This window comes from Culex pipiens, chromosome 2 (assembly GCF_016801865.2).
Source record: "Culex pipiens pallens isolate TS chromosome 2, TS_CPP_V2, whole genome shotgun sequence".
Lineage (NCBI taxonomy): Eukaryota > Metazoa > Arthropoda > Insecta > Diptera > Culicidae > Culex > Culex pipiens.
This window is the reverse complement of record NC_068938.1, coordinates 174341835-174355050: the sequence shown is the minus strand read 5'-3', so window position 1 is coordinate 174355050 and position 13216 is coordinate 174341835. Positions and strand designations below refer to the sequence as shown.

General features: G+C 41.2%; 1 protein-coding gene across 5 annotated transcripts in view; it reads left to right on the top strand.

Annotated features, from left to right (window-relative positions):
* Nucleotides 1-13216, top strand: part of LOC120416997 (transcription factor AP-2-epsilon) — a 279517-nt gene that overhangs the window by 208220 nt on the left and 58081 nt on the right. Inside the window, exon 1 of one of the 5 annotated variants that reach the window (XM_039578939.2) lies at nucleotides 2176-2646. The exons of the other annotated variants lie outside the window; for them this stretch is intronic. Within the exon in view, the coding sequence (XP_039434873.1) occupies nucleotides 2206-2646 (441 nt within the window). The 5' untranslated portion in view covers nucleotides 2176-2205. Of the gene's footprint in view, nucleotides 1-2175; nucleotides 2647-13216 lie in introns of those variants that run through there. 5 annotated transcript variants of the gene reach the window in all.

Sequence of the window (13216 nt, the reverse complement as noted above, 5' to 3'; positions counted from 1 at the left end):
AATCTGATTTTTGAAAAAAATTGAAAATTTGAACAAAAATGAATATTGACAATAATTTTAAAGCAAAACAGAATTTGCAATCGAAAAGTATACTGAACAATTTTCAATATAATCTAATCTAATCTAAACTGAACAATTTTCAATATTTTGGAAAAGCTGAGGTTTGTTTACATTTTTCTTTTGAATTTTGGGAAATCGAGTAAAGTGTTTAGCATGTAATCTTCAACTGACGATGCCTATAAATTTAACTTTTGTGATTTTTTTTTCGAGAGTAATATTTCAAGAAATTATATTTTTTTTCTAAAAAATGAAATAGGCAAAAAAATATATTCAGACCTATTCAAGAGCTTCGAATGACATTGAAACTTTGAAATTATTTTTATTGAAAAGATCAGAAAATTGCATAAAAGTTTAATTTTTTCACATTGAAAATCGAGCCAAAAAGTTCCGAGATATCGTTAGTTGAAAATTTCATGAGCGGCATCAATTTAGAACTGTCAAAGCGGAACCAATTTACTGTTCGCAAAATGATACCATGAAGTGGGAAGTATTGTAATCGATCTATAATATATTTTGATTTAATAATTAACTTATATTTGAGGTATTCAAAGTCAACAAATCTCGAGAAGAGGGTTGATATCAAAATTGGCATAATTCATGGCTTAAATTGCAATAATAAATTTGAAATTTTAGCGACGGATTTTCAAAAATTATGAACGGCACCTGCCAAATAATATTGAATAATCTTACTACGATATTATCGCTGCACATCAAAGACACATAATCTTGGAACTTCGGTCCCTCTTCTGATTCACAAAATTTCACCCACTTCTGACGCAATTTTTCGTCACGTGGAAAACAAAAAAGACCTCTTTTGGCCGCCCATCGTTTAGTCTACGAACAAAAAAAGCGCGAAGCACTTAGTTTTTCAGTAAAAACTCATCAGATCCAAAATGTTTCGAAACATGTCACTTTAGCAGCAAAAAATATGTCACGCTTGAGCTTGAACATAGCCTTCTACTTTGTTTATGTTTACAGCTGTGGTGCAGTTGTAGTAGTGAGGAGAAGTAGGGAGCATTCGAAAATCTCGTTACTCATTATGTCTTTTCAGCACCCACATAATGCACTTTGCCCGATTTCCAAAGTTCCAAAGGAAAATATGAAAAAATTCTTAGCTTTTCAAAAATATTTTTTTCTATTTTTTTTTTGCTTTCAATTTTGTTTAACTCAAAAAATCGAAAATTTATACGTTACATGTCAATTGGATGGAAATGACAATTTATCTTCAAAATAAAGCAATGCAGAAGCGATTTTTAAATTTTGGTACCATTCCCATTTCATCCTAATCTCTAATGTTGTCTTAACACACATTTCATGGTTCAATTATTCGACATGAATTGATCTCATCCCGCGCCACCACTCCAGAAGTGTCAAGTGCCCTCAAATCTGCCCCGCCACAACCTCATCCCATCGCCTTCCCCTCTCTCCCGCTGTCGAAATCCCTCGAATCGGAACTGACCCACATTCGGCCTCGCGAGAACTTCCCAGCACGAGAGAGAGCGAAACCTGAAAATGAGCGATCATTAATCCGGGCAGAACGCTTTGACGGGTGCCGCGATCTTTACGCAATCCCCCCTAATTTGTCACACCTGCACTGCAACTCCGAGAATATCCGCGAGTCATCGATCAAGCCCCCAACCGGGAGAGCGAGAGAGAGGTCCCCAGGAAAAGCCCCAAAACAGAGGTGATTAAGACCCCGTGGAGTGATCACGAAGTGATCGTACTGCTCGGAGAGCGTGAGGATCGACAAGTGAGAGAGAGCTGCACCTGCAACGCAAAGCGGACGAGGACACCGAAAAGAGAGTCACGCAGAGAGAGAGAGAGAGAGTGAGCGGTCACGATAAAAACATAAACATAGCTAGAGGCCATTATTAGCGACCCAGCGGCGTGTAGTTTACATGTGATACTCCGATCGTACGCATCGTCGCGGGTCTCGTGTCGTGATCGTGGACAACGCGAAGGGGACAATTCTTAGCAGTGTGTGACGTTTCAAGTGGATTAGGTTAGGTTAAGAACGTAGCGATTCGTGTGTGACCTGTGACTTGACGATCATTTGGGTGATGATCGTTAGCTGTCAGGTGTTGAGGTGATCGGCAGTGAATTCCTGGTGATTTGTGAAAATTTGGTGAATTGTTCAGGAACAACATGAAGAACCACTCGGTTGGCCACGAAATGGGTGACCTGGGACCGCCGGCCCAGATAAACGATCTGCGACACCACTCGCTGAACGAGATACTCAAAGCCAACATGGAGATTATGAAACCAACGAATCATCATCACGATCCGCACCACTACCTCGGGTTCGGGCACCACTCGATGGCCATGGACTGCGGGGGCCTCTCCGGCAGCGGCCAGCTGATGGCCGGTAACGATAACAACAACAACCACCACAGCGGCAGCTCCAGAAGTGACAGCAACAATAACCACAGCCACGGTCCGGCCAATTCGGCCACATCGGCGGCCGCTGGAGCAGCAGGTCGCGCCGGCAGTGGCAGTAATTCAAATAACGACTGTGACGATGACCTGAGCAAAAATCAATTGATTTTGATTGATGATGAGCGAAGTTCTATACACGACGATGACGATGTAAGTTCGAACCCCATGCACTAACCCCTATGATTTTCCCCTTATTGCTTAATTTCGATAAGCTCGTAAGACGCTGAACGTCTTTTCTCTCGCGAAGATCGAGCCCGATATCGGGTTGAAATATTTCAAATTTTCTAATCAGTCCCGCGCTCGCGACTATTTGGACGATTTTTAATTTACTCCGCGAGCGATCGATCGATCGAGAGCCCCAAATATTGCCGAGTAATCCGAGGTACGTCAATCACTCAAGATTACTGAATTAATTATTCTGCGCGCGCGGACACAAGAAGGTTGGACTTTCGCTGGGATTTTCTGCTACTCGGCACCTCATCAAGCGATGCGTAGATCAGTGGAGCAAAGTAGCTGACAGGAGGGAGAAAAGCCTTCGATCAAAATCGGTGGGATTACGGGAGAATTTGGGATGGGTGTGTGGACTAGAAGCATTGTGATTTGGGATGTGACGAAATGGTGAGATATTAGTAAGGTATACCTCCCATAGAGTTTGTTGCTTATGGCACTTGAAGATCATTATCAGGACGAATCATGAAAAATTAATCTAAAAAATTACGAAAATTACCAACTCTTTTAACTAAATCGCCTCAAATTCGTTACCTCGTTTGTAAATCACCAGCAAAAATCCCAAAATCAAAAGTCTGAACATGCCTCGCATTATTACAGTAATTTAAAAACAACTCATCAACTGTTTTGACAGGCCCCTTAATGCCCAACCAATGTAGGAATTTAATAACCACCTCAGCTCTCACGGCCCTTTTCACGTTCATTAATTGTCGCGAAAATCGATATTGACAGTAATATTTTTCCACCGAATCACACTCACACACTCGAATAACAAGACACGCCAGCAAACGAAACAACCAATGAAATGAAATCAATTCTTTCCGCATTGCTTTTTAATTACCCCCCTTTTCGTCCCGTCTTGGAGCCTCGTAAATCGAATGCGCCAGAAACCCCCCGAAAAATGCACCAACCTGTTGCGCTGCGGCAGGTTGTCAAAGAAAAATCGAAATTTCGCACACAAATGGACAGTTACGTTGCGATTTTCGGGTGCTACCTTTAGGGTGGAAGCACTCATTTTGAAGCTCTAAAGGTTTTGCTGAGCAGCTCGCGAGCGCTCGCTAGGGGATCAACTCATGGCAATTATTCTTGCATTGCATTGCATGAAACATTTGAGAAATTCTGAAATTCAAATTGCTACATTGAAAGAATAAAATAAGAACTAGAGAAAAATTACCAGTGTTGGGAAACCTTATTCTTGCTCGCGAGCTCTTTTCGTTTCACGAGCTTGCGAGCTTTTATCGCAAAAGGCTCTGCTATTAACGAGCATGATTTTTCGCAATTGCAAGAGAGCATCTCGTCTTAGAGCAGTGAAAGAGCTTGCTTTTTTCTAGGCTTGTGAGCAGGGATGCAAAAGATCATTTCGGTTCATCTGGCTGCGCATCGCTGTAGTTAACTTCTGTTTCATTTTTCAGCGATATGTTATTGGAAGCAAACAAACTCAATTGTGGAACCCTACGAGATTGTCTGGGTTTGCTCTCTATAATAATTAATTACTGACAGCTCCAGAGAGCAAACACTCTCTGGAACGCTCAGAAATCAATTATTTGTTCCACAACTTCGTCAAAAGCTCCGAATAAAATATTGCTGAAAACTGTAACTGAGGTGAACTTCAACGATGAGCAGCCGGCAAGCTTTAAATGATCATTTGCATCCCTGATTGAGAAAAAATTCTCCTTCCTCGCGAGCGCTCATCAATACCACAGCTCATCGTTTCCACTCGTTAGAGCGCGTGATTTCTCGCACTCGCAAGAGAGCGATGATGAGAAACGTCCAGTATGAGAGCAGTGAAAAATGCTCGCTCTTTTACCCTCGCTCGTGAGCGCTCACAAGTCAACAAAATTGAAAAAATGTCAAGAATTTTATTCAAGAAAATGATTTAAGACCACTTTTGGACAACTAACCCTTTTCGATTCACAAAACTGCACCAGTCGTACTGCAGAATGAGTGGCATGAGCTTTATTGCTCTTATTCTCGAAATTTGTGGTAAAAAATACGCAGAACGATTAATCCACTTAACTGGTTGACCGGCCTTTCGTGGGTCACCTCTCAGAGCTGTTTCAACTTGGAGGAAAACGTTTCCCATCACGCTCTTCAAATTTCAATAAATAACTATTAACATGTAATTACTTTTATTGTGTATCTGCTTTATTTGTACACAGAGCTGTTGAACAAATTGATGGCGCGCAGCCGCAAAAACGAAACAAAAATGCGCGCCTTGTCCCGAATTCCTGCCACACATCGGCGGTGGCCACCGCCCCGAGATTCGGCTCTTCCTTTTTATCGACAAATTGTTGTAGATTTTTTTTTTGCGCGCCGTCTTCTTTAAGAAATCCCGTCATTACCGCCGCCGAGTTGATATCAAAGAAAGCGCTCGCACATTCTCACCTCCTTCTGGAGTGTCCACACAGGCATACAAAAAATGGACCCCAAATCTGGGTCATCGGCAACGACTACGGGAGCCTGGGCGCAGCATCATCAACGGTCACCTCGCAAGGAAATCCCCCCCGAGTGAGTGAGAATCGACGCCGATAATGAAAAGAAAATCGGGTTCGTCGCTTGCGTACGAGGGACTTGATTTTTGTGGGGGGGAGGGGGGTCAATTGAAGGGAATCACATCTGGGGAGGGCACTTCGGTCACAAACTAAATTGAGAGCAAAATCCATTGGATTTTTGAACATATGTTATTGACAGCTGCCATATATTTGTAGATGTACTCGATCGTCAGCTCCCCAAGGGCTAACAATTATTAAAAATCATCAAAATTGTGACACTTGAAACATTTCACATCCCTGACCCCCTAAAAAGCGCCAACATTGCACCCTCTCTCGCTCAGGGTGGTAATCAAAGCCGGCTTAAGCTTTAATCCCGACAACAATAAAGTTTGCGAATTTTTAGGGGGTCCAACCTGTTGCGCACGCGATCCCCCCAAGGCAAAGAAGCTCGACTGCGGCGGTTGATCGGATTAATTCAGATATCTGGCCGCGAGTCGGAGGGGGGGGGGAGGGTCCCGCGTTGATTGTAAATTGTAGATTAGGTGCCGCCAAATGGCACTTGGCGGGGACACTTTCGGGAGGGATAAAATTGAAGATTACACCAATTACTGTGCGGATTTGAGGTTTCGTTTTTTTGCGGGAGGTGGTGACATCTCGGCGATCGGGCAATTGTTCATTGGGTGCAATTTGGCGAGGTTTTTTGAGGAGGGGGGGGTTGGAATGCGATGATGATGTGATTTAGATGCCGGATTTGTCACATCAAATCAGTGAGGTGAAACGTTTTGCGTGAAATCGGTTCCTTTTAAGGGGAAGCTAAGCTGACGATTATTGAAATATTGCTAAATAATAATCGTTGAGTAAAAATTCACTAATTGATAATTTGTATTTCGAATTTTTTTAAACATTCAACACGAACCTTAAGAAGAAAGTTTTCCAAAACGAAGATGTAACTTTTGTATACGGGGACCTGATTTTGGAGGGGGTGCAGGGGGAGGTGGGGTGCAATTGAAGGGTGATACCAAAGGAGGGCGCTTCGACCAAGCTGTGAATAGAGACCAAATCAAGAGCAAAATCTATAAATTTTTGAGCAAATAGTATGGATAGATGCACAATTTTATTCTTTGTAGATGTACTTGACCATCAGCTCTCCAAGTGCCAGAAATGCTTCGAGCCATTTATTTGTGTTAATTTTTTCCAAATTGCCCTCTGTTTGCAGAGGTAACTCCCGTTTCTAATCGAGATCATTTTGCTCGCAGCCGAGGGTTTTTAGAGGGTTTTAGATTTTTTTGACGATACATTTACAAACAAATAAGTTTAATTACATAAATGGATTGTTAGCCAGTCCAAGGGTCCCAAAATCTCAAATTCAACCACTTGAATTAATTTGGTTCACTTCTGTCCCTCACTCTCGCAACGAAACCCGTCACTTCGATCATTATCTTATCAAAATAAGAAAGCATAATTATTACCAAAACCTCAATCATCCACATCCACAAGCCCGAAAACCGAACGTAATCACGCGAAGGTTCCTCGTAGACCCGCGCAGTACTTCGCCAAGTCCCAGCCTCGCGTTGAAATGCTCTCGAAAAATAATAGTTAATACACAGAGTCCATGGGGTTAGGACGCGAGGGGTGGTTCCTCATAATTACAGGGCACCTTAAACAGTTCCAACTCTCGTCTCACACGACGTCGACCTGCGTGGACTCGAAGCGGGAGCTTCCTAATCAAATCAGAGAGGCTAAGACAATCGAACTGGGGCATCAATACGGAGATGCTGAAGCGTTCACATGACTTCTCGCTCGGACAGCAAATTAATAGGTTGGACGTAACCGATTCGAAGGTATAGCTTTAATTGCTATAATTTCTTGGCGGCGCATGCCGCGCGGGTCCCCGGAAAGGCTTGGATTTTGAGGTTAGGACACCCTTCCTTCCCCGCCGTCTAGCTGTAATTAAAACCGCGTCTATTCAGCGCTTGGGTAGCCCACATTTGATCAAAAGAAGCGTTTCTTCTTTACGAAGCCGTCGCCAAGTTGGGCGCGAATTGCTATTTTGGCAACAATTAACGCGCGTGCCGCGCGGACAAAGCCCGCGACTCTTCAAGAAAGAGGTAGCTGATTGAACGTTGATCGGTTGACCGCCACGCGGGTCTTCTCTGTGTTTGCGCTCGCGGAAATTAAACAAGAAAAGGCATCGGCGATGGGCCATAAAAATCTGATTACGCGCGCCGTTTCGTTAGCCTCGTTTATATCTGGGAAGAGTTTGGAGTAGTCCCGACGGAGAGATTACAGCTGCAGATTTCGCTAGGCAGGTTCGCGCTCGGAACCCCCCGAAATGAAAAATGGTCCCTTTGGCGTTATTATCTCGGTTATTGTGATCTTTTTCTCCGAAACCACGATGATCCCCTAACCTGTGTACCTAATTTTTGCCCAAAACAACGCGCACAGGGCATAGTCTCAGCGAGCAAAATGTACCGCTTTTTACACATAATCAATCAAAAAAGTTGTGTGTCTATTGATGATCTTGGCCCCGCTGCGCCGCAGCAGTCCGGCGAGGTTCCAGGATGATCTGGCCCCGGGAAGGGGCGAACGCGGTCACTTTTAATCGGGAGGAAATTATCTAAATCGGTGTATAAATAACGTTGAACGCGGGGCCCCGGTATGCAATTTGTTAAATGTCACAGTTTGTGTTTGACGGTGAAAGGGTTTTGATTTTCGAGAGGTTACGACGAGCTGAAGGTTTGGTGATCTAACGAGCGACAAATTGGGTTTTTGTAAGTTTAAAATTTGTCGTCATTTAATTTGACATGATCTCAACGAAATCGAAAGATTCCTTGGAGATTACCAACGCCAAAACTGACTATTGTCTAAGAGTTTTGAACAAACCTGAACCTTTCAAACTGATACCTACGAATTCGAACGAATTCAGACTCAAGACACACATAATCAAACTTGACATTTTTGAGGTTGATGCAGGAAACGCTTCACAGTGTGACCACTAAAACCCCATTTTTCAGTTCTCGACATTTACAGAAACTCATATAATAGGCATTTCCTACCTAAAGAATGATTTTAAATCAAACACTGTTTATATAAAGACAATAACAATGATCAATGATCGAAACAAAAAATCGAAACTGGAAATCGAAAAAAAGTTTAAAAAAAAAACATGAAAAAGCACTCCGTATTTTAATTCCTAGAGAAAGCAATCATTCTTAATCAAATAACTAACTGCAAGTTTAACGAATCAAAATAATATATAATAATAATATCAATGTTTGTTTTTTTTTTAAATTGCCTAACATAAAGTTTTTTGTGAAGCAACTATTAGACTACCGCAAACAAACAAGCAAACTCGCACTATTTCGTGTTTGACAGTTTGCCAAACTCGAAAACTCGCAAACAATGCGAAATGGCGAAAGAAACAAAGCAAGCAAACTGGCAAACTGTCAAAAGTTGTTTTGTTTTGAGTTTATTTGTTTGTTTGCCGTAGTGTAATAGCTCCTTAATTATTTTTTTTTTTTGACTGGAAATAAAAAAGGGATTAAAAAAAATAACTTCTTTTACACGACAAATCCAGTTTAATAATAATCCATGTTTTACAACTCATTTAGGGAAAAAATTGTGCAGTAAATTTTTTTTTGCAGCTAAATATTGGTTTCAAATTTTCAATAATAAGAAAAAAAATTCATTAAAAGTGGAAATAGATTTTATTCATGTTTGCTTTATTTATAGTAAGGGCTGGTGATTTTTCGCGATTTCACGGAAGCCGCGTAATTTGTGAAATTTGCCCTTAGCCGTGAAATCTGATCAACACCGTGAAATGCAGCGAAATTCAAAAAATCACTTGAAAAGTTGCTTCTCAGTGTTTAAAAATTGGATTTTTGAATTGAAACATGGTTGTATCATTAATTTAGATCTCATTTTTGAAGATATTAATCATAAGATATCAAAAACAGTTTGAGCTATTTTATTTTTAAATCTTTGTTAAATTTAGTAAAATAACGATTTATAAGTTTAATTGTATAAAGTGAGTAAAATATCGAAATAATTTGAATATTTTAGGTAGAAATTAAGTTTTTTATACAATGTTTATTCATGTTGATAAAAGTTACATTTTTAAGTATTTTTAAATGTTTTATTTTTGTGTTATTATCAATACTAAATGCTGCAAAAACTGTTATGAATGGAGCTTTGCTCAAACTTATTCGAAATAATCAAATATTATAATACTTTTTTTGATGAATTGAGAATAATTTTCGTTTGGAGAGACTTTAGCGAATTATTTTAATACTAAAATTTCAAAGTATTTCAGATGTAAAACTGTACAAAATTTGACTCATATGAAAATTGCAATGATTTTTTTTTTTTTTTGACAGAGGGTATTTTGTTATTGAACTATTGTTAATTTTCAAAGTACCTTTACTCTACACAATTATACTAAAAATAGATATTTTTGAATTTATTTCAAGCAGATTTCGAGTACCTGAAATTGCCATGGAATTCAAATATTTGGTAATAAGCATGTTGCGAAATTTCAATTTTTGAGCCGTGAAAAAATGGTGACATTTATTTCTATATTGGCTTTATTGGAGCTTTTTTGTTGTTTAGTTCTACCTTTTGTTCGATTAACAAGAATCTAAAATAAAAAAAATCTTGATCCATAAAATAAAATATTATGAAAATCTATATCGAATGCTTGTCATCCAAAATTTATCAAGATTATTAATTTTTAAAAAAGCTTTTCCATTCTCAAAAAGACTTGAATAGTGAAAACAACCTAAAATTTTAAGTAAAATGCTAAAGATGAATTGAGTAATCATTTTTAAATTCAATGGAATTTATTTGATAATTGTACAAAATGTTACAAAATAATTCAAAAAATAAAAAACAAACAATTATGCTTAAGATTCATAATCTTTTGAATAAAATTTCAACTTTTTCGTTTTTTTTTTGTGTATTTAGCCAAATTTCGTGATTTCCAGACCTGAGTGGCCACCCTCCAGTTTCGTCAAAGTTTGATATATCTAGGCCCCTTGAACACGCTCCAATCGAATTTCCTCTGAAAGAATAGCGTTGTAAATTTCGTGTAAATGCTGCGAAATAATTTGAGAACTAAGCGCCTCCATTTCATTTCTCTTTCTCAAGAAGTTATTAGACTTCGACAAACAAACTCGCACTGTTTGACAGTTTGCAGAAACGTTTTTTTTTTTTTGCATGTTTGCGAGTTTGCCAAACTGTCAAATACAAAAAGTGCGATTTTGTTTGTTTGTTTGTCATAGTCAAATACCTTCTTCAGAATGAAACCATGGAGGCGCCTGGCTTCTTAGCACGGAATCATATCATTTGTAACCGAATTTTACAAATTTATTCTCTCGCAGATAATTCACTAACATTCAATTCTGTCGATTGGAACGTGTTCAAGGAGCTTAAATCTGCCATACCTTGACGAAACTGAAGCGTTTACTGACATCAACTTCAAAAATGTCGAGTTGTGTAACCTAATGTTCATGAATTACTAACGAGCTCAGATTCAACAGCAGTTGATGTGTAGGAATCTTGAAATAGACAATACCTGATGTCTACAAATTTTGAACGAATGATGACTGAAATCAGACATCTTTGAAAATATCTATAGCTAGATCAGAAACTAACCTCCAGCCACCATTTCCGGCCCAGTTCCGTCCCAGCGCCCAACCAATCTAATCCTCTAATTAGATTTGGCTTCCCGGGGTGGGTCTCGTGGCGCAGGGGTAGCGGCTTCGGCTGCCGATCCCGATGATGCTATGAGACGCGGGTTCGATTCCCGCCTTATCCACTGAGCTTCTATCGGATGGTGAAGTAAAACGTCGGTCCCGGTTTCTCCTGTCTCGTCAGAGGCGCTGGAGCAGAAATCCCACGTTAGAGGAAGACCATGCCCCGGGGGGCGTAGTGCCAATAGTTTCGTTTCCCGGGGTAGTACGACAGCCACTTCTTTGACCCAAAGAAGTTTGTCCCCAACCAAAAGCTCACTTTTTCCCACGAGACGCATAATGGCGTCGCCGTCGTCGTCACCTTAACAAATTAATTTCGCCCGAAATCGGCTAATTTCGGCGAAACGGCCGCGCTAACGATCTACGCGCCTAATGAGCAACGACGAACCCCCCCATCCTCCTTCTTAATAGCCACACATCACACGTTATCTTGTGGGGCAAGTTGACACTATCTTTACATCTCTACACATAACTGTGCTTTTGGGGGGAGATTTGCCTCTTTATTTTTTTGCGGAGTACTGACTCGAGGTCGAGGTGTATGCTAATTTGCGCTGAGGTTGATGTCGCCTCTATTTGTAGCATCGATTTCAATTTCATTTGTGCGACGAAGAAGTGCCGAGGTGCGAGAAAGCCAACAAGTGGCCAACTCACGACCCAGGGGGACTCTCGTGTGTGTGGAGTTCCCATGACCGCAGGTTCGGCTCCAAACTTTAATTTATGCAGCTAGAGTGTTGTTGTTTTTGTTGTTGAACTTTTTTTAACTCTTATAACAAAAACTCTCCACACGGCGCTGCTTTCGGGTGCTTTGGATGAGGACTCGCAAAAAAACGTGACTCACCGCGAGAGTTGGTACCTCGCGAAAATTTTCGGGAGATCGTGAGTCGGTACACAAATCAATTATGTCTGGTGTTGCCTGTTGGTAGGATCTGGGTCACCTGTCTCTCCCGAAGTCCCCACCTGAATTACGCGAGTTCCCCGCTGCAGGTCACCATCGCCACACGCGTTACTAGTAGGTTAATCCTAAATCCTTCTCTTTACGACCGCGAAATAGCCACTCAATTTGCCGAGTTCGCCTTACTATCGATTGAAATGTCCCTAGCATTTTACGGCATTCTTGGGATATCTTAATGCCGGCCACGGATTAAGTACCGCGCAGCGATACTCAAACGACTTGCGTTGGCGCAAGCGACGAACCCACGACTCGTTGAGAGCGTCTCCGAAAGGAAGTGCAGAAAACGGAGCATTGTCGCGCCACTTCCCGCGAGTTCGTAAAAAAGTACCCAAGTGTTGAGCGTTATTAATTATTAATTAACACAAATATTCGAATGTTGGCCAAACCCCCCGCCGCCAACCCAAAACCTTTAAAACTACACTCGGATATCCGCTGAGCGCGCGTCCAGAGCGAAGAAAGTCCGCACCAAAAACGGGGTCTCCGAAAAACTCCAATTCTCACCAGTTCTTTCGACACTTTAGCAGCCGCGACGACGAACCCGAATTAAGCGAATTAAAGTAATCCGCGCACGAGGCACCCAGTCGGCGGAAAAGAAGTGGCCGCGATATTTATGAAAAAAAAACCTTGGAGGTTTATGGGAGGAAGCAAATGTTTCACACCGATGTATTTTGGACATAAATCGTCACAACAATCGATGCGCGCGCGGTCACCGGCGCTGGCGGAAGGGAACCTCCGGTCTGGTACAGTCTGGTGGCCACGCGAACGCCAAGGGTTTCGCCATCCGGTCTACTTTTGAGGTTTTTTGCGATGATCTTCAAGTTTAATTGGAAGTTGGAGATGGTTCGAAAGAAGACGATTTTTGGATAAATCGTTTCGAATCGTTTGGCAAAGTTGTAAAAATCTGATCACCCTGAGCCAAAACATCAACATAATTGAGTTGTACTGAAATCTGCTCTGCACTAAATAAATTCCCTGACAAAATCTCGATTCACCACCACGGTGGTGCAATCAATCAAACCCTCCAATCGTGAACCTCTCGACAAATCGACGTCGTCGTGCTATCTTGTCGCACCCGCCATTTCAACGTTCCGAGAAAAACGCGTTTTAATGTTTGACCTTGAATATACAAAAACGAGAGCACGCAATGTAAACAATAACAAACACGTTTTGTTTGGCTGACCATTCTGTGCATTGTCCCGAAATTTGGTTGAAGTTGGTTGCTAGAGTCCCGAGTTATAATTACAAATGTTTACGGTAGTCTAGCTTGTACGTGCGACAAACGCATCCTGACTTTCCTG